General features: G+C 37.9%; 1 protein-coding gene across 3 annotated transcripts in view; it reads right to left on the minus strand.

Annotated features, from left to right (window-relative positions):
• Dym (dymeclin) overlaps positions 1 to 21586 on the minus strand; it is a 543161-nt gene that overhangs the window by 355044 nt on the left and 166531 nt on the right. For all 3 annotated transcript variants that reach the window (XM_004623641.3, XM_023714738.1, XM_023714739.1), the window contains exons 7-8: positions 17756 to 17881; positions 14538 to 14680 (exon numbers count right to left, since the gene is read on the minus strand). In XM_004623641.3, coding sequence (XP_004623698.1) covers positions 14538 to 14680; positions 17756 to 17881 — 269 coding nt within the window. The remainder of the gene's footprint in view (positions 1 to 14537; positions 14681 to 17755; positions 17882 to 21586) is intronic.

Consider the following 21586-nt stretch of genomic DNA (forward strand, 5'->3'; position numbering starts at 1 on the left):
ACTCTGGCAAGATGTTCTGCTCCTGAATCAGCTGGGTGGGTCTTGCCTCTAGCCTCGTTGCAGGGAGTTCTGCTGAAGGGCTCCTCACTGGACCTGCATTCTGGGTAAAATGAAGATCCGCGGGCCCTGGGTGGTCTCACTCACTCGCCGGGCCTGCACTCTGGGTCTGTTCAGGATCCTGCAGCCCCAGGTCATCTCATTCACTCACCAGGCCTGCGCTCTGGGTCTGTGCAGGATCCCACGGCCTCGGTCGTCTCACTCACTCACCGGGCCTGTGCTCTGGGTCTGTTCAGGATCCAGAGGGCCGCAGGTCGTCTCACTCCTCTATATCTTTTTAAATTGGATATAGAATCTCACTACAAGGCTGAGACTCACAGTTATCCTCCTGTCTCAGCCTCCCCAACACAGGGAATATAGGCATGCGCCACCATGCCCGGTTTTGCGGTACAGGAATTGAACTCAGGTCCTTGCGCTTGCCAGGCAAGTGCTTAGACTGCTGAGCTATCTCCCCAGCCCTAATTTGCATCTCTTGAAGGATAAGCAATATCAATCTTTTTTGCATACATTTATTTGCTATTTCTACTTTTCTGAGAAATATCTATTCATTCCTGATGTACATTTTTGGATTGGGTCTATAAATTTGGGAAGTATGATTTTTGAGTTCTTTAGACATTCTAGGTAGGTAGTATTTTCATGTAAAGAAAACAATTTATGTCTTCTGCTTGGCTTATCCAAATTGCTAACATTACTACTCTAGCAGTTGGCATTCATCATTAAGTAAAATAAGGGTCACTTAATGCAAGGACTGGGACAGCCAATCTGATATTCAGGTCAGCCACTAAATGAATAATGGATGGGTAGCATCTACAGAATGGATACACTAGATATAAAGGGACTGACTCATATCCTGCGCAGGCCAAAGAAGGGTGGTGCAAGATTTCATCATGCTCCTCAGAACCACATGCAATTTAAAACTTATGAACTATTATTTATGGAATCTTCCCTTTAATGTCATTAGGCTGCAGTTGACTGAAGGTAACTACAGAAAATAAAACTATAGGTGGGGGCAGCTACTATTAAATTCACTTTACCATGAGGAATTTTTGTCATTGAGAATAATAGCCCAAAGACATAAATAGCACATTTATGTCACTCAATTCTAGGTCTATTTAATGCCAACATCCAGAGTCTCATTACTTATACATCTTTCACCATATAAAACTGGCATAATTAAAAACCTACTCCTCCAAATGACAATGAAAGTTGCAGTTCCCAAAATAAATAATAATAATTTCTTTGAATCACATACATTTTAACCTACAAATGTCAGTAACATGGGTTGTACATGATTTACCCTGACCACAATCTTCCTCATCACCACTAAGTAAGGCTGTGGCTTAAAATAATGAATGATTGAAGCCAACATTATCTTTTTATTTGTGTGTGTGTGTGTGTGTGTGTGTGTGGCCAGCTCAGTCCACCAGGGGGCGGGGCTGGCTGGCATGTGGTGCTGGGGGATTGAACCGCGGTCCCTGTGCTTTGCTAAACTTGTTCTAAATAGGTGCTTTAGACCACTGAGCCATCTCACCAGCCCTGAAGCCAACATTATCTTAGGTACTACCACAAAAAAAGCAAAAGGCTTACAATTTCAGAATTTCAGGGAAGAAAATTCCAGCAGAATTTACTTCATACATGGTACTATCATTTGAATACAATTTAACATCCCAAACTCATGCAGGAGGTTATGTGTTAAAGAAATTAAGAGGATAGAAAATTCAACTATAGTAAAGTTAAAGCCTTTGTAGACTAATAAATAATGTCATTAGACTTAGGCCCACATGATGAAATTTTAGTGTCTCTATAAGAGGAGACACAAGAAGAGACAAAGGCACTCCCTGTCTATTGCCTTGTAATGCCACAGATCAGCCAACAATGAAGTCATCACCAGAGGCCACATACCCCGTGGCCAACCAAATCTTAAGACTTTGAACCTCCAGAACAGTGAGCCAAAAATCAAAATTTCTTATTAAGTAGTCTGCTTTAGGTATTTAATTACAATAATAAAAAACTGACTAGTATACCTGTTTATAGAATGGATTTCTATGTCCTCTCCAGAACTTATATTCTGGAGCTCTCTCAACATCATTAAGTGATGGGACCTTCGGGAGATAATTCAGTTCAGCTCAAGTCATGAGTGTAGACCTCCCCCCAAGGTAGGAGAAATGCCCTGCATAATAAGACAAAAAGAAACCAGAACTTCCTTTATGCCATATGAGGACAGAGTAACAAGATGAACATCTGAAAACTAGAAAGAAGGTCAGCACCAAGAACTGAATATGCTGGCACCTTCAGCTTAATTTTTTCAGCTTTTAAAACTGAAAAACAAGTATTAGCTACTCAGCCTTTCCACTCTATAGTATTTTGTTATAGCAGCCCAAGCAAAGACAATAATTTACAAGCATACAACCTACTAAATCTTACAACAACTCATGGAAATAAAGGTAAATGGCCATTGGCTTTACAAAATACTTTTAAAGGGTAGAGTGATGTGCTTGTGGATTAAAGTAAGAATTATGAAGTATCTGGTGAACTATAAAACTACACATATTAATGATAGCTTTGTTTAGTTTAACATTTGAAATATTTACTATAATTCAGGTAAAGCCAACATCAAATGTTGTCTATTAAAATACTTAACTGGATAATTTTACAAACAAACTGTCCAAAACCAAATATAATATCCTTTCAGATAAAATAATGCATAAGATATGGTACATCTGATTTTTTTCATGGTGTTTTTTTGTTTGTTTGTTTGTATTTTAGGGAAGGGTTTACAGGGTGTTCAGGGTCTCATTACTAGATCGAACTTGTAGTGCTCCTGTTTACAGCCTCCCAGGAGCTGGGATTACAGGTGCATGCCACCACACCCAGTCTCAATTGCCATCTCAGTCTGCCCCCGGGGCGGGGCCAGCACAGCAGGCCCAGGGATTGAACCAGAAATGGTACATCTATTATTAAGGCAAGGTCACTTAAGAATCAAGGAGAAAAAAAAGGAGAAATCTCCTGGAGGAATATCTATTAAACAATCAAATTTTCCTTTCTAACTGAAATTGGTCAAATTCTGCAACACACAAATCGAAAAACCAGATGGACAAAAAGCAGAAGCAAACTAAAATTATACAAAGCTCTTAATTAAAACTGCTTTAAATAAATGTGTCCATGTTTTCCTGATCACTAGCTGTTATTTATTTTTATTTTAACCAACAAGCACTACTAGAGCTTCAGTGCAGACAAGACTGGTTATTTATATGGGGAAGTACACTATACAGGTTTGTTCTGTTTTGTTTTTATTCTATTTCTTTTTTGAGTTTTTACTATTTTTATGTTATTTTTTAAATTTTTAAAATAAATAAACTTATTTATTTATTTATTTATTTGGTAGAGGGTCTTGCTACACAGCTCGGATTAGTAGTGATCCTCCTGTCTCAGCCTCCCCAGTGCTTGGATTGTAGGCGTGCACCACCATGCCCAATTTCAGGGCCCACACAGTGCTCCTGGGATTCCAGTGTCCTGGGGCAGGGACAGCATGTGGTACTGGGGATCAAACTATGGACTTTGAACTTCCCATGCAGGCGCTTAGAAAGCAGAGCTATCTTCCCACCTCAGTTTTGATTTTTTAAAGAGAAAAAAAGATAGTAGCTAAGATCCTTATTCGAGCCACGCCTGGTGTGAGTGGGACCACCTGGGCCCCACAGGATGTACATTCAAACCAAAGCACAGGCCTGGGTGTGAGTAAAATTTCCTCCATCAGACATACCTGTTGTGGAACCCTGGGGCAGAACTCCCTGCAGAGAGGCTAGAGGCAAGAACTACCCAGCTGATTCAGGAGTAGAACTTCTTGCCAGAGTGGCACAGAGGGTTCAACTCCAAGGACTGCAGCAGGAAAAAGTGGAGCATAACAGCCAGACCCAAGCCACACCCACCTGGACGAGTTTGAACTTGGTTGATCCAGACCTCGTGCTAAGATAATAACTCTACCAAAGCTCTACACCAAAGGTCAGAAGACAGTACTATACAAAATGGCAAAGAGAAGGAGCAAGATGCATTCTCAGGCCACAAGCCTACCCAGAACAAATGCAGAGGACACTAGCATGGAAGAAATTGGAAAGCACACACCTGAACTCTCTGAAATAACAGCATCTGAAGTAAAGAAACAACTACAGAAAGGTATAGAGGAAATCAGATTAGAAATAATTTCTGAATAAAAGACATGGTAACTATAATAAAATAGTACTAAGTGCTTCTAAAGAAAACACTGATAAAAAAAAATAGAGGAGAATACAAAAATGATGGAATCCTTGAATGAGCAATATAGGAAAGAAATAAAATGCATGAAGCAGATTCAAAGAGATACACAGGAAATTAAAATCTCAATCACAAGGTGGCAAAGCCGTTTGAAAGTGAGAATAGACTTTCAGACCTTGAAGACACCATCACACCTAGTGAAAAGGTAAGAAAAGATCTCTTAAAAACAACAAGGATGCAGGAAAAAATAATTTGATACCTGCAAGACAATGCAAGGATGAACAATGTGAGACTAATAGGCATGAATGAGAACAAATCAGTCAATACAAATGATATAAAAAGAATATGGGCAGAAGTAATAGCAGAAACTTTCCCAAATATGGGCAAACAATCAGTAACCGAAGCATATAGAACTCCAAATAATATCAACCCAATTAAAACCACACCTAGATATATAACAATCAAGATCCCAGAAATTCAGCACAGGAACAGTATACTAAAAGCCGCTAAAGAAAAGAAACAGATCACATTTAAAGGAAAACCCATCAGAATAACGGCAGATTTCTCTTCACAAATCATCAAGAAGAGCATGGAGTAAAGTAATACAAATCTTGCAAGAAAACAAATTCCAACCCAGACTGATATACCCTGCAAAACTCTCTTTCAAGTTTGATGGAGAAGTGTAATACTACCATGACAAGAAACAACTAAAGAATTTCATGACAACAAAGCCAAGCCTACACAGACTACTAAAAGATGTTCTAGAGAGGGCACAAAATGACAACTCCAGGAATGAAAACAGAAAGAACCCATCAAATAGGGCAAACAAACACAGGAGAATAAGAGGTATACAAAAGCAGTCTTTCAATTTTTTTTTTTTTGTATACAGCAGCATAATACTTGCATCAGTGTACTGTACAAATATACTTCTCCAGTACTCTATGGGGCACGATTCTATCTGGATCTACTGGGTGGATATCAAGGAAATGGTAGGTTACTTCCACAAGTGACACCTGGCCACAAGTAAGCATCATGGACACTGCCCATGTCCACAACATACCAGAGCTTTGTGCAATATCCTATCCCCAAACTGTTAGAAGTGCTGGGCATATATTTGCCATTCTAGTATTTATGTTATGTTTTATTCCTAGTAATTCTTTACTATCATGAAAACTTTTTCTTAGTTGATTTTGAAATATTTAATTTTTAATTAATAATGTTCTGAATATTGTTTAATCTTCATTTTTGTTTTAAGATTTATACTGTATCTTTGACTTACAATCTACTTATAAGCCACAGTATATTTTCTCCTAGTATTAGCAACTTTAAAAAGTTTATTTCCATTTTCCACTGAAAAATAAACTACTGTAGCTGGAAAAAAAAAAAAGAGAGAGAGAGAAAAAAAAATAACAACAACAAAGAAAAAAGTAAAGCAACATAAAACAAAAATGGTACAGAATTTCCAAACAAGATAATCTATTCCATTTAGACCTTTGGACATATATTTTTATCAGTTGGAAAATTTTTACTGAGATAAGTATTTCTTACTTTTTTTGATTTGCATGGTTTTAGGAAATGCAGGGAGGAAATCTACTCACAGATTACTCACTATTATTATTTGAGGGAACTTTTTTTCTAACCTCCATCCCCAATATCCCACTGGAAATTGAATCCAGAGTTTTGCACTAAGCTACATCCTAACTTCTAAAAAAAATTCTTGAGACATTGTCTTTCTCTAAATTGGCCAGGCTGTGCTCAAACTTGTCATCCTCTGGCTTCTAATTGTTTTCAATGGATATTTATTTATTTATTTATTTATTTATTTATTAGATATGATCTCACTATATAGTTCAGGCTGGTCTTGAATGCAGTGATTCTCCTGCTTCAGCCTCCTGAGTACTAGGATTACAGGCAAGCATACCACTCCTGGCTTCAATACATCTTTAAAACACAGTTGACTATAAAGCTAGTCATATTACATACATCACTGTGTATCTTTCTCTATCTCTCATAATTGGAGGAAGACATACTGCATAGTTTTAGAAGTGATTTTATACATAATACTCATTTCTCACAATAACCCTGTACAAAAGATTTTAATATTTATCAATGTTATAAATTAGGAATGAGGCTTTAAAAGCTGAAGAATTTGCTAAGGTCACACGAGCTTTGGGGTCCATCTCAAATGTTCTGATTCTGATTATTTTCTCTGAAATCCATTTTTTATCCACCAGAACTTGCAAGAATGGGAGATGAGTGAAGCCAACTGAAGGTCTGTTGGCTTCCAATCCACAGTGGAGCTATTGGGGCAAGGTGGATCTGAGTTGAACTCACCAGATACTTGCCCAGCACCTCCTGCCACCAGAGAGACTATTAGTTTAGCTTTATGAAGTTTCTTGCAGGCTAAGTCCTAAATGCCAGGGGAAACTATAGATATCCACATTAACTCTAAAATCTGCTGCCAGAAAAACCCAGGTCACTGCTCTCACAGAAAAATTCTCACCCAGGTTTCTAGGAAATAAAATATATTCTACACAAAGCAATCATAAAGTCTCTAGCTATATTCACTTTTTTATTTTATATCTGACATCTACAGAAACACTCTGTTCCTCATGTAGAAATTGGAATACATCACTCTTTGATGCCACAGACAGTCCTGGATAAAGCAGAAAGTCCTAAAATACTTGTTTAATAATGATCTAAAATTGAAAATAATAGCTAGGCAGACTAAAGCAACTGCTTAGGCAGGCAAAGGACTGGAGCTTGATCCCTGGCATATCATGCAGGTCCCACGCTCCAGGGGGGCTGAGATGGTGACTGAGACTGGATGTGGTGGCGCACACCTGTAATCCTGACTTGGGAGGCTGAAAATAGGAGTATCAATACAAGTCCAATCTGTGTAGTAAGACTGTACTAAATACATAAGAAAAATAGTAATAATAATTTTGAAAAAATAAGTTCTCTTCCTGTGAGCAGCCTAAGGTGACCTGTGAAAATGGTTCGCTATTCTCTTGACCCAGAAAATCCCACAAAATCATGCAAATCAAGTGGCTTAAATCTTTGCATTCATTTTAAGAACACACATGAACCTGCCCAGGCCACCAAGGGTATGCATGTCCGAAAGGCCACCAAGTATCTGAAGGATATCACATTAAAGAATCAAGGTGTGCTTTTCTGGCATTACAATGGTGGAGTTGGTAGGTGTTTCCCAGGCCAAACAGTGTGGCTGGATGCAGGGTCCGTGGCCCAAAAAGAGTGCTGAATTTTTGCTGCACATGCTTGAAAATGCAGAGAGTAATTCTGAGCTTAAGCGTTTAGATGTAGATTCCCTGGGCAGTGAACATATCCAGGTGAACAAAGCACCCAAGATGCACTGCCGCACTTATACAGCTCATGGGCAGATTAATCCATCCCTGAGCTCCTCCTGCCATATTGAGATGATCCTTACTGAAAAGGAACAAACTGTTCCTAAACCAGAGGAGGAAGCTGCACAGAAGAAAAAGACATCCCAGAAGAGACTGAAAAAACAAAAAATTATGGCACGGGAATAAATTAAGCATAAAATAAATGCAAATAAAATTAATGTTGTTGGTTATTAGTAAACATTTTAGGTGTCCTTATCAGATGGAAAAAAATAAAATGAAAAAAGTAAAAATTAAAATTAAAAATACAAGCAAATCTTATTTGTTGAATGGCTTTATAGGACACCATAATCCACAAAATCAATCTCTGAAAGTTCTATACCTTTATATATAAAACTTAAAAGTTAGGGCATAAAAGCTATAGACAAAGATTTGGATTCTAAAATTTACAATAAATTTATTAATAAATTAATAGTTAATTATTAATTAATATTAACACCCAAAAGAATTAATGTGCAATTTACTCTAGATTAATTAAAATACACATACGCATTTGCACACAGATATGCATATGTACACCCATGTGCACACAGTGTCCAGAACTAGGAAGAGTTCATAGAGTTCTACCCTATTTATTCTGTACTAGGATACTATACTCATTGTTAGACTACAGACTGATCCTGATTAAAATGGACCTAAGGGCTGGGGATATAGCTCAACAAGACAGTGCCTAACAAGTAAGCACAAGGTCCTGAGTTTGATTCCTGATACCAAAACCAAAATACAACAACAACAAAAAAACACTGTACTTAATCAGCAAGAGACAGTAATCAAAGCATAAGTCAAGAAAATACATCTCAAGGCTGGAAAATAGCTTGGTGGTCTAAGAGCCTGCCTGGCAAGCACAAGGATCCGGGTTCGAACCCTTGTACTGTATGCTGTGCCAGCCCCAGAACCTCAGGCAATGGCACATGCCTGTAATTCCAGCAATGGGGAGGCTGAGACAGGAGGATCACTACAAGTCCAAACTGCATAGTAAGACTCTGTGAGAGAGAGAGAGAGAGAGAGAGAGAGAGAGAGAGAGAGAGAGAGAACGCGCACAAGCGAGAGCGCTTGATAGCTTGCTCAGAAAGAAGCTGGTTAAATCCATTACACTGCCTCAAAACAATACATTTTTAACAGCACTGGCTAAACTACCTGCCTTGATGGCCCTAAAAGAAGAAACTCAAGCCCTAGAGGTGCTGCACTACATTAGCATTATTGAAATCATATCAGGATCCTCCAGAATAGTTACTGAAAATGTGTATTTATAGGCCCTACCTCATAGTTAATGAATTAGAAATTTCAAGGTCTAACTATAATGCACATATATTTTGCAGAAATATGCCAGATAGTTCTAGAACTTTATGATATATTAAAAACCCTATTAAATTCATTTAACATACCACATTAATTAAAACTATAGCACTCTTTTCTAAACAGCAAAGCAACATATCAATTTTTTTCTATTTTGCTGCCATATTAGAGGTACTATAACAACCATTATTTTCTCTCATCTTATTTTGAAATTCTGAATCTTTTTAATGTTTTCCTTTTCTTTACACTTTTTAAAATAATTTTAAAATTAAATTTAAAAAAACTACACAGAGGGATACAATTTTCCTTTACTGTAAAATTAAAGATAGAAATTTGTCTACATGTAACATAGATATTACAAAATAAAGCAATATATTAATGCATGGTTTATCCTAAGCAGTTTCAGTGGAAAAAAAAAAATCACACTTATGACAGGTTTGAAAAAGCTTTAAAAAAAATCTATGTAAGTTTATTTTCATCACTCAGTAACAGCAAGAAACTTGTAGGCATTATTTTATAATACTAATAATTCCTCCAACATTTATCACATTTTGTCTGAACACTGTTCCAGCACTCACTGCACACCGTAGCACTGACAACAGAAGAAAGGCCTATGCTGCATCATGAAGAGTCAGTCTGAGACAGATGAACTGACTGCAAAATAGTTACAAATAAACCTAATTATAAAAAGTCAACTTAACAAAGGAGATTTTAAAATACAGAAGACAGTCTCCATTTCTTTTTCTTTTTCTTTTTTTGTATTTTAGTGCAGGGTCTACAGGGTCTCACTACACAGATCAGACTCCTAGTAATTCTCCTGTTTTCAGCCTTCCAAGTGCTGGGATTACAGGTGTGCGCCACCAAGCCCAGTCTCAGTCACCATCACAGTGCAGCATGGGGGCAGAACCAGCACGGCACACCAGGGATTAAGTCCCAATCTCTGCATCTGCCTAAGCAGGCGCTTTAATCCACTGACCTATCTGGCGGGCCCTGACAGTCTCCATTTCTGTATTTTACTGAGGTAAAACCAAATACCCACCTCATTTATTTTAAGGGTAGGTGAATGGTAAATTTAATAAAGTTGATAAGTGTATTGTGGTTGCATTAAAAAGTATCCCCATTAGGAAATACACATACTAAAGTATTTTTTTTTAATTTTATTTTATTTTATTTATTTGTGTGTGTGTGTGTGTGTGTGGCCAGCTCAGCCCACCAGGGGGCGGGGCTGGCTGGCATGTGGTGCTGGGGGATTGAACCGCAGTCCCTTGTGCTTTGCTAAGCTTGTTCTAAGTAGGTGCTTTAGACCACTGAGCCATCTCACCAGCCCCATACTAAAGTATTTAAACAATAAGGAGATACAGATTACTTACACTCAAGTAGTTAAAAAAATTGTGTTCATGTGTCTGCACCTAGAAAGAGACAGAGCTAAGGACAAAGGAAATGGAATGTTAACAAATCAGTCTTGATAGAGCTGCAGATAACTTTTGTAGTATACTGATTTTAAAATGTGTCTTCATGTGTTAACTTGTCCATAAAAAGCTTTAAAACATAGAATAAGGAAGATAAAACAAATAGTACAATGTTGATCAATCTGGAAGACAGGTTATGTAAGTAGATAGTTCTCTACCATTCTCTCTGCTTCTGTACATCTTTGAAATTTTGCATACTAAAACATGAAAAACAGAAAACTAAATTACAAGAAACATGTACATGAAGCACTAGTACAGTACCTGTCAAACAGAAGGAAGTTAATAATAGTCGTGGTTTTTACAACTGAGTTCACAGGTCTTATGTGTTTAAAAGTATTGCCCTTTAGTATTTTATTGCACAGAAGTATTTACTGACAGTCTGTACAGGTAAGGTGCTTCAGCAGACACTACAGTGAACATCCACAACAGCAGCAGCTGCCACCAACTCGGGATCACAATAATGAAAGGCAAAACAGCAAAGGAAGTCAAGGAAACTCAATTCAACTACAAACATCACCTCTTTTCTCTGTTACCTTAAAATAATAAAACAACAGGAGTGTTTCTTCATCTTCTATGTTTAAAGGGCAGAAATATCTATTTCATGCAGGTAAGATCACTATGAAAATGAAGTGAGATGGTAAGAAAGTTTCCTTGTAAAAATGGAAATGTTATATAAACATTAACTATCATTTTATCTACATCATAGCAATGTAGAGATAATGAAGCATGTTTATACATAAATATAATATATAGTCAAGTGGTAGAGCCACAGATGAAGATCACATCTAGCTAGGGGATTGCCCTCCACAGTGGCTGGGCAGAAAATCCAGAGTCATCACAAGGTGAAACTGAGATGCAAGTAAAGCACGAAAAAGGAGGCTGCCAGGAAGCATGAAGCAACAGTCTCCTCACTAGTCTAGGAAAGAGTACAACAACAAAAACTGCATCTGTAAAAGTAAACTGGAAAAGGCCTTGTCTGACTCAAAAGGCTATCTAAAAGGCTATCAGTATGTGTCTTCATACCACTCATTCACACCCTAGTTCTAAAACAAAAATTCTCCTCCTCCCCTGCTGGTGCCAAGAAAGCTATAATATCCAAGACTAAATTTTTTAAATAAGTTTCAAAAGAAATAATTTTTTAAAAACATACTGCTATGAAAGGAAATGTTTTCTACATCCAGGAAAAATCTCATCACAGCAAAAATGAATATAGCCCAAGAGCTTAAAATATGTATTTGGCTTTGAAATATACATTTTTTCAAGGAGAAACTTACAAATCATATTTTTGAAAGCCAAAATTAAGGTAAGAAAATTTCTTAAATATCATCTTAAAAAATTATGAAAAGTGATAGCACAATTTAAGTCAAATTTCATTTACTTGATTGACTAGTGGAATGTGCTTTCATTAGATGACTGTGATCTTTTTTACACTTTATTTTGCCCACATACATAGCTGCACTTTTGGGGCTGGTTGTGTGTGTGTGCGTGTGTGTGTGCGCACGCGCGCACGTGCAATAGCTTTTCCTGAGCAATGTCCCCCAATTCTGCTTTGCATAGGTTTGCCCCTTGAGCAGCAGCAAGCATCTCTCCCTAGGCTAAATGCTGAGCTATGCCAGGATTCCAGTGGGGTCACTTCTTTCCTCTCATGAAGGATAGTAGAAAGGTGCTGCACCTCTGTTCTTAACGGAGAGGATAACGCCTTTTCTTTGACAGGAAAACAATGGGCTTAAACAGCAAGACAAGACTTGCTCCTCCAGTTAGTTTTACTAGTTGATTTTGTCCTGGAATACATACAAGTTATTGGTGCACTTTTTAGAAGAATGTCCTTTTGTCTTCATAACTTTTTGTGTCATATGTTGTGAAATAGTGAATCCATAATCACCCCATCCTGACTTATGCTTTCACAGGAATAATCTTAATAAAGCTTTAGGAAAAGAAGTCTGCAAAGTATGTTTGTGGCTGTCGCAGTTACAGCAAACCTTTTAGAGTGGTAAGAGGCAGTAAGCAGTGGCACATGTGCCACAGGTTCACCACTGCTGAACCAAAGTATGCTAAAAACCATAAATCTATTTTAATTTTTTAAATGAATATTAAATTTTAAGCTATTGAAAAATAGACTATAAAATATCACAACATTATCTCATTTATTATTCCAACTTCAATCTCACTTGATAGACAAGAAAACAGAGGAAAACTAAGAGAGCATCTTACGATGTGCTGGTAACTATGTACTCCTAGACAGCTCTGAAATTCATAATTCATGTGTTCTGGTACCGAGAAGACTAATGGTACCACGCAATACTGCAGTTCCTTCTGATACAATACCTAACTGGGAGAAATAATTGCACATAAATGTTTAATCTTTTTTAAACTTGCCACATATTATCCATACTATCACTGTTTTGAAATAAGCAATTAAGGGGAGCTTACCTCCCCTCAAAATTCTATCTTAAAATATTAGAAAATGCTCAGTGTCTAAGTACTGATACCACATTAATGATAAAAAAGAGAAAAAGTCAAAGCAAAACACTAACATTAATTAAACTTTCCATGAGACACCAAATGCCACGTGTGTGTTAACTTTGGAGGACGTAGAGGAGCTGTACACAGCTTGCCCACTGATACTGCCGGTACTACATGAGAGTAACCTGAAGAAGTGACACAAGAATGGCATCTACCAAACTGCTTATTACCACAGACAAGGCTTTAAGTACTACAAATGTTTTTAAATTCATAATATTAAAAGAAGTCCAAAGGGCTGGCCAAATAGCTCAGCGGATTAAAACACCTACAAATAGGCACAGGGGCCAGGGGTTCAATCCCCAAGTAGGCAGTGCTGGCCTCACCCCTGGCGCATGCTGAGATGGCAATTGAGACTGGCCATGGTGGTACATGCCTGTAATTCCAGCTCTTGAGAGGCTATAAATAGGAAGGACCAACCGACCGACCAACTGACCGAAAAAGGCAAATCTAAGGCAAGGGATATAGCTCAGCAGCATAAGCACCTGCCTGGCAAGCACAAGGTCCTGAGTGCAATTCCCAGTACCTCAAAAAAAAAAAGGGCAAATCTGGAAAGCCTGATTCATTAATTAATTCCATAAAGCAACAGAACAAGCTTATCATTTTTAAAAGAGAAGTTACCAGGCCTCATTATCTAATAAGCTGTCATGTAATACTGCCTTTTTCCACACATGATGTGTTGATGTGAACATGGAGAGCATGCCCCAGCCTTAATTTCACTGTGGAAATCAGCTCTGTGTGGACCCTGTACTCCTGAGTATGGAGAGAATATACTGCTGGTTTAATAATGTCTCCACCCATGCAAACCTGATGACTGCCCAAGTGTTACTCTGCGTTTTATTTCCTTTTCAGAATACCAAAAGTTTAACTCACCTAAGCTCTTATGAGCACAGCCTCTGAGGCAGACAAAAGGGAGGAACCAAAGTACTCTGCACAGTACTTGAGCATCTCCAGATCTGAAGCCCGTGAAGCAGAAATGAGGGCTTACCATGAGAAGGAAAGAGGGCTTTCTCATGTATCACATTTGCTCCCGATTAGACAAAATTCAAGTTTGCACCACTCATCACTTTAGAGTTCTTTATAAAACTCTTCCAAATGTGCTAATTTATCACTGAACAAATGAGATACTGAGTATAATAGGAAAACTATACTTAATCAGCCATACAAAATCTTAACCAATAAAGTCTCTGAAATATATTTCTTGTTATAATGAGGCAGTAAAAATCTTCCAACAGCCTAATTTTATTTTTACTATGTACCTAGAACTCTGCAATATGTATATTTATATATAAAGCAACCTTCTTGAAAAATGCTCTTGTAGATAATCTATTTTTTGCATGTTTAACATAAATCACTGCACAGAATAAAATGATTAATATTTTAATTACTTTCAGTATTTCACATTTAGCCAGCTGCAGAGACCCAATATAAGTGTTAAATGACAGCAGCCAAGTGAAAAGAATTTCTTATGCCTAAATAAAATACATGTATATCTAAGAATTGAAAAAAATCTGACAGGTCTTACTTGCTACTCCTGATGCCAGTCCATATAGCAGTCCTCCTCCATCCGACTGCTGAGGGAAAATATGGGATCCTGGAGGTGGTGGCTTTTCTTGTCTGATAAAGTTATACAGTAAGGTTTTCACAAGTTTGCTGGTGTATGGAAGACTACACAAAAAGAAAAAAAAAAAACATATTTATGGAAGTCAGCTAATTCTGCATGATACAGAAACAATTCTGCCATTAATATTGACTCAAACAAACCCATCAGTGTCACTTAACAGTCAAGACCATGGAGCTGAGATTAGTTTTGAGGCTTACTTCTGGCTCTGCCGCATACCACAACAGAAGATACTGGTCAAGTCTTTAAAACTCTAGACCAGCAAGTACCTAACTTGCAATTTATACAATACTGAGAGATACTAATAAGCTTAGGGCATAATACAATACCTGGCAATTGAAGATAGGAATATAGAATCAGAAAGAGGGGGGGCTTGCAGAGCAGCGGGCTTGCAGGTTGGCTCAGCTGTTTGAAGCACATGCTTGGGCAAACTCAGTCAGGAGCAGGGGACTGCAGTTCGATCCCCAGCTCCACATACCTCACCAGACCTGCCTTTAAGGCAGCCTGAGCCAGCCAAAAACAAAAATATCCTTCTGAAGTTTTTTTACACAATTATTTCAGGATAAAGCTGGTTTTATTGCCAGGTTCTTTTTTAAACATGTTTTAACTTCCATATGAACAAACAGTCCAACCTCAGTTTTTCACAAAATTAAACTTTTATTAAGGTCAAATTTGTTTCTTGCAATGATATGATGAGTTGCCAAAAAACTGAGATTATTTTAAAATGTTTTGTTCGGGGGCCTGCCCCTTAGCTCAGTTCTTTAAGTGGCTGCTTCAACAAAGCAATCAGGCTCAGGAAAAAGCAACTTCAACACTTCTAGCACTAGAAGGAACAAAGTTCATAGTCTTGTTTTAACAAAGGTGCTCAAAAGCCTTAAAATGCTTTGTCAGAAAAAGGTTTAGAGGTACATCTCTCATTTCTAAAGCCAAGGCTCTTTCCCTCTTGCCAATTTTCAAATATCTTCACAATAGATTAATATGGCTCATCTCCTTTGCAATTTGCCAAGTTTAATCCTCACTGAGATATTAAGAGGGTAGAAACAATCTGATTCCAATGTTTAGAAGTGGGGCTTTTGGGAGTGATTAAGATTACATAAAGATATCAGGGTGGAGACCCCATGATGGAATCGGTGGCCTTACAAGAAAAGAGAAACAAACAAAGAGAGAGAGAGAGAGAGAGAGAGAGAGAGAGAGAGAGAGAGAGAGAGAAAGAAAACCAGAGAAGGCACATGCTCCCTGTCTCTTGCCATGTGATGTTCTGTGATGCCTTAAGACTGCCAGCAAGAAAGCCATTACCAAATGTAGACCCTCAACCATAGACCTCCAGAACTGTAAGCCAAAAGTACGTCTCTTTTCTTTATAACTAACCCCATGTGTGCTACTGTGGAATTCGCAACAGAACAGACCTACACATGCTCTCAAAAGCTCTCAGGGATGCTATGAATGTGCCACGGATATAATCAAGGTAGCAAGAAGAACACAAAGGACCCAAAGCTCCTCTCCTACCAGATAAATTTAATCAAAGCTATCTTATTTTAAAGTTTTGTGAAGTTTATGTCACTAGAAGGTTGTATGTGTGTACATGAGGTATAATGTACATGAGGTAAAATATATGGTAGATTTTTAAAATTTCTACTGCACTAAAACATATTGCCATTAATCCTCTCTCAAAATACTTTCCTTCACTTTGACTATACTTATTCCATCATTTGTTTCACTTTCTGGAGCAGTTCTGGAAGTCCTCTTTTGTGAGGATTTTATGAGGCATGATAGAGAATACAGTGAATGCTGCTAATGTGTGTCATCCAATGGAAAGGCAGGATTGTAAAAACATTAGTGTGTCTTTACCTACCTTATTTATTGGATAAGATACTGTATGACTTCAAGCTCTTCCCCAAAGTCAAAGTAACCACAGAGACACACAGACACACAGACACACACACACACACACACACACACACAATTTAACATTTTGAATTGATATAAGACATTGAGACAGCCATGACAACACAATTAAGGGCACTCACAAAAGAGGGCTTAACATTACGGCTCCAGAAAGGGCAAGAATGATGGGCTAAGTATTTTGAAGTGAAGGGAAGTATTTTGAGAGGGATTAATGGCAATGTGCTCTTTACTGTAATATTTTAAATTTTAAACATTCACCATATTTTTCAATCACATGTCCACCACCTAGGAGAATATGAGCTTCTGTTCAGGAGCACAGCCAAGTCGAACACATGACCAGTATACAGCCAGCACATAATACATGTTTTCTGGCTCAATGAAAGAAGGGTCAATGAAGAGAACATTGGCATGGTCACAAGTCATGGATTACAGCATAATCAGACTTCCATATCTCAGATCCCAGCATCCTCAGACACCATATATATAAACCCAACTAACTGCAAATTGAAAATACCCACAGGAAAAAAAAAACCCTGCATCTGTAGTGATGCGCAGGGTTTTATATAAACCTGCAACATGTACAGATGCGCATAGAATATATACATTTTATATGAAGGACCTGGGCCCTATAGATTTGGATATCTTTGCAAGGGCCTGGAAACAATCCCCTATGGATGCAAAGAACACCTGTAGGTTCAAAGGTATGATGAAAAGGTGCAGATACAAAAACAATTTGAGTACACAAATATGACCTAATAACTTCTTGAGAAAACAAAGGAAAAGGAAAAAAAGATGACTTCAAAGTTTCAATTCTACAAAGCATCCTCTAGAAACAGTAACTGAAATCATGAGACAAAAAGAACAGGGAGGATATATCAGGGGTGTTTTGTTTTGTTCTGTTCTGAGGCAGGGTCTCACTGTATAGTTTAGACTGGCCTTGAACTCACTGTAGCCCAGGCTATCCTTGAACTCATGTTGATCCTCCTGCCTGAGCCTCCAGAGTGCTGGGATTACAGGCGTGCAGCACCACACCCAGCTTAGGATGTATAGTTCTGACAGGAAACAGACTTTGGTCTCTTATATGTAAGGTATGAAGTACAACCAGAGGAAACGTCTGCTTGGAGATATAGGACAATACTCAGGTAAGATGGTACAGGTTATACAGAAATACAGGTTATACAATAAAACACTGACAAATGTAAAACAAGAAAACATACCATGGGCCATGCATCAAATACTTGTGACTGATGCTCTGTCGCAGAACTTCTTTGTGGAAGAGTTGGCAGGAAAGGAAGACAACTACTGTTGATATAGCTGCCACTGATATTTCATATGTAATATCTCTGGAGAAATAGAAAGAGACAGAATAAAGACCATTTTGATGAATTAAGGGGGCTGGGGAGACAGCTCAGTGGCATAAGTACCTGCCTGGCAAATGCAAGGTCATGAGATACATGGCTGGTACCAAAAAAAAAAAAAAAAAGAAAGAAATTTAAGATTGCTCTCCTTTTCTAAATAAACTATAAATTAAAAATTCATACTTATTCAACAATTACATATTATTTTAAAAAGACTAATATATTTAATGTAAGAATTATTCCAAGCATAAATATTAGATCTTTTGTTAGTCATTGGCTCTTATATTTGAATCTACTGTTTTCCTACCATTGAAGAACATAACATGTCTTTAACATACATGGAAAGTTACCAGCAATTTTTGCCTCAAAGATCTACTCTAGGACTATATGTTCATCTCTGTTTGGTACACAATAATCATGTAGCCAAAGAAAAGCCAATGTATGGAAGAAACACTCCCTTTTGGAGTTGGTAATCTCTCAGAATAATGGTACACTCATAATCTTTCATCTCTAGTGTATACTTCTTCAAGGTCAACTTTGTATGTTCACCAAATTATTAATAGTAAACAAGTTGTTTAAATCTTATTGTGCATATTTTTGTTAGAAACTATGACCAGTACATAACACTAATCCCATGAAGTGGGAGCACACTGTGAAGAGGACCTTAATGCAGAGCTAGCTCTACATAGATGGAAGGGACTCAGATTGCCACAAATCACCATTTCATTGTGTCCAGGTATGCAAGAGCCTTTTACAGTAAGGAACACAGAGGAAAGGTAGTGCAATGAGACAACAGACACCTCTAGGTTTTCTTCTTCCTTTCTGGCCACTTTTGCTCCCTCCCACCCCTATGGGGAAAAGGGTGTGACTGCTATATACTCTTGGCTTGCAAAAGTTTGGAACAGCTAACCAGTCTGGGCAACTGTGTGATTTGAAGACCATGTCTCAAAATAAAAAATAAATAAAGGACTGAGAATGTAACTCTGTGTAAAAGCCCTGGATTCAACCTCCAGTACAGGAAAAAGAGGCAGAGTTGTGGAAAAACGACAAAATATTTTTACAACTCTGAAATATTTACAGATAGCCCAATGAGAACACAGGCTCATTAAGCTAATTAAAGACAACTTAACTTTAAAGTGAGACAAGCTTAAATCCAACCAGAAGAGTTATTATGGATAAGTATATATTTCAAACTAAAGCATATGAAATAAAATACAAAAGGCCCATTAACATCACCTGGAATACAGTTACTAATACCTTCAGAAACCAACAAGGCTCCTGGGTTCTTTGTGACTTCAGTGTAAGAAGGCAGACATAAGATTGGCAACTCTGGGCTAAGAGGATAGCTCCATGGTCCAAGAGCTTGCCCAACAAGTGCAAACAACTGAGTTCCATCTCCGGTACCGCATTCTGCACTGGCCCTGGAATCCTGGGTGCATACCTGTAATCCGAGCCCAGGGAAGGCTAGGATAGGAGGATCGCTAAGAGTCCAACCTCGCATAGCAAGACCCTGCACACTATAACTAAATAAAATATTTTTTAAATAAATTTTTAAAGATATGCAACTGTACAAAGTATAGACAGAGTGTATTGAAAAATGAGATAGAATTTCAAGCAATAAATAGAGAGCATATACTTTCAAGTATGAAGGTAAGCAAGCACTAAGATGGCAATTGTACCAATTAAGGCTCAGTCTATATTTATATGATTAATCAGGTTTTTAAGGAATATCATTTCCTTCCTGTGGGGTCACTGTTTTACTACAAGCAAAATGGGGCTGTTGTAACTTCAGAGGGAAGAACATTCTTATTTATTCTCTAGGTGAAACACTCCCATTTAGATTATTTTGAGGTCTTGAGGCTTTTTCCAAACCTTCATTCATGGTCCATACTTTGTACAGGCCCTAGACCTTATCAGGATGTTCAGATGAGGCGACATTGTCTTGGACTATAGTTTAAAACCATTAACTGGTTTGGATTTTATCTATATATAATAATCATAAAAGTGTGAAGGAAAAAGAAACTCATGACTGGGGAGATAGCTCAGTGGCATAAGTGCCTGCCTGGCAAGTGTAAGGTCCTAAGTTCGATCCCTGGTACAAAAGGGAAAAAAAAAAAAAAAAAAACCCTCAATCCTTTCTTCTCATGTAGTCCCCAGCTGCCTAATGTCTTTCTGTACAACACAACCCTAATTTGATATAAATCTCAGTTCCACTCAGAAATTTGACTTTTACTGTGTAAATATTAATTTCATAAAAAGTGGTGCTTCCTCAGCTCTGGGGTTTCATACTTATAATCCCAGCACTCAGAAGGCTGAAGCAGGAGGATGATTGCAAGTTCAAGACCAGCTTGGGATACATAGTGAGTCTAGGACCAGTCTGGACTATGTGGCAAAACAGAACAAAACTACATTCAGGACTTGTATCAAAAACATTCAGCTATAGTACTTTACAATATAATGCCTTTACTAGATCCAGAAACATTTTTTAGTCTGTTAATCTGAAAGCTGTGACTATTAATAAATACTAGGCCTGACAATATGTACATCTTGAAAAGTATTAGAACATAGAGTTGTTCTCCTTCACAATTAAGTAAACAAAATCACAAGTGTTAGCTCTCCAATCATCCTCTCTCTAAGCATGGGATTCTGAAAAATCTAAGAGTGAAGAGTCTGATGCTGGAAGCCAGAGAAAGCTTACAGTACACAACAATGTTGAATCATCACAATATTAGGTTTCATAGCAAGCTAAAACTATCCCCCAAGATTTCTAAATGGAATTACGTGAGCCTTCATGTGTGCTGCTGAAGGCCTAAAGATACAAATTTATCAAACTTTTTATCAGAGTGCACTTCCGCTCATAAATCACCCAACGAATACTTATAAAAAATTAACTCAGGGCTTGGGAGATAACTCAGAGGTCTAAGCACCTGCCCGGCAAATACAAGGAACCTGGTTCAATCCCTGGTACGACACGCCATGTCGGCCTGGAACCTGGGTGTGCTGAGCTGGCCACTAAAACTGGCGTGCAGCCTGTAATCCTAGCACTGAGGAAGCTGATCACTGAGTCTGACCAGCATAGTGAGATCCTCTACCAAATAGATAGATAGATAGATAGATAGATAGATAGATAGATAGATAGATAGATAGATAGATTCTATGTCTAGACAAGCATTATGTCATATATTTGGGGGGGGGGAACCACTCACCTACATTTGTGAGTTGGGGGGTATAACTCACACCTTTGTGGAGTATACGATTTAGGAGAGAAGAGAAAAATAAAGTAATTTGGATAATTAAAATATCCAAAAAGGGATATAAAGAAAAAGAGCAGGGACAAGAAAGGATTACAAAGGTCTTTAAATTTGAGATCCAACAACCTATAAAGCATGAGGGCTAATTCCATGTAGACCAGTCTACTTGTTCATTTGTTGGTGTTTGTTGTATGCACAATACCTACAAACCCAGTAGGTATCTAACGAACAAATACAGGATAAAGGAGTTTGGGGGACAGGAGGACTGAACATAGGGCTTTCACACTGGACCTACATCCCTGGCCCTTTTAAAATTTTTTATATTAAGACAGGGACTCACTGAGTTCCCTGAGCTGGGCTCAATTTGCCATCCCTCTGCCTCAGCTTTCCAAGCCACCTGGAAAGAAGGATTACACAGAAGGGTCTTAATAGCCCTGAT

This window comes from Octodon degus, unplaced genomic scaffold (assembly GCF_000260255.1).
Source record: "Octodon degus isolate 3935 unplaced genomic scaffold, OctDeg1.0 scaffold00003, whole genome shotgun sequence".
In the NCBI taxonomy this organism is placed as follows: domain Eukaryota; kingdom Metazoa; phylum Chordata; class Mammalia; order Rodentia; family Octodontidae; genus Octodon; species Octodon degus.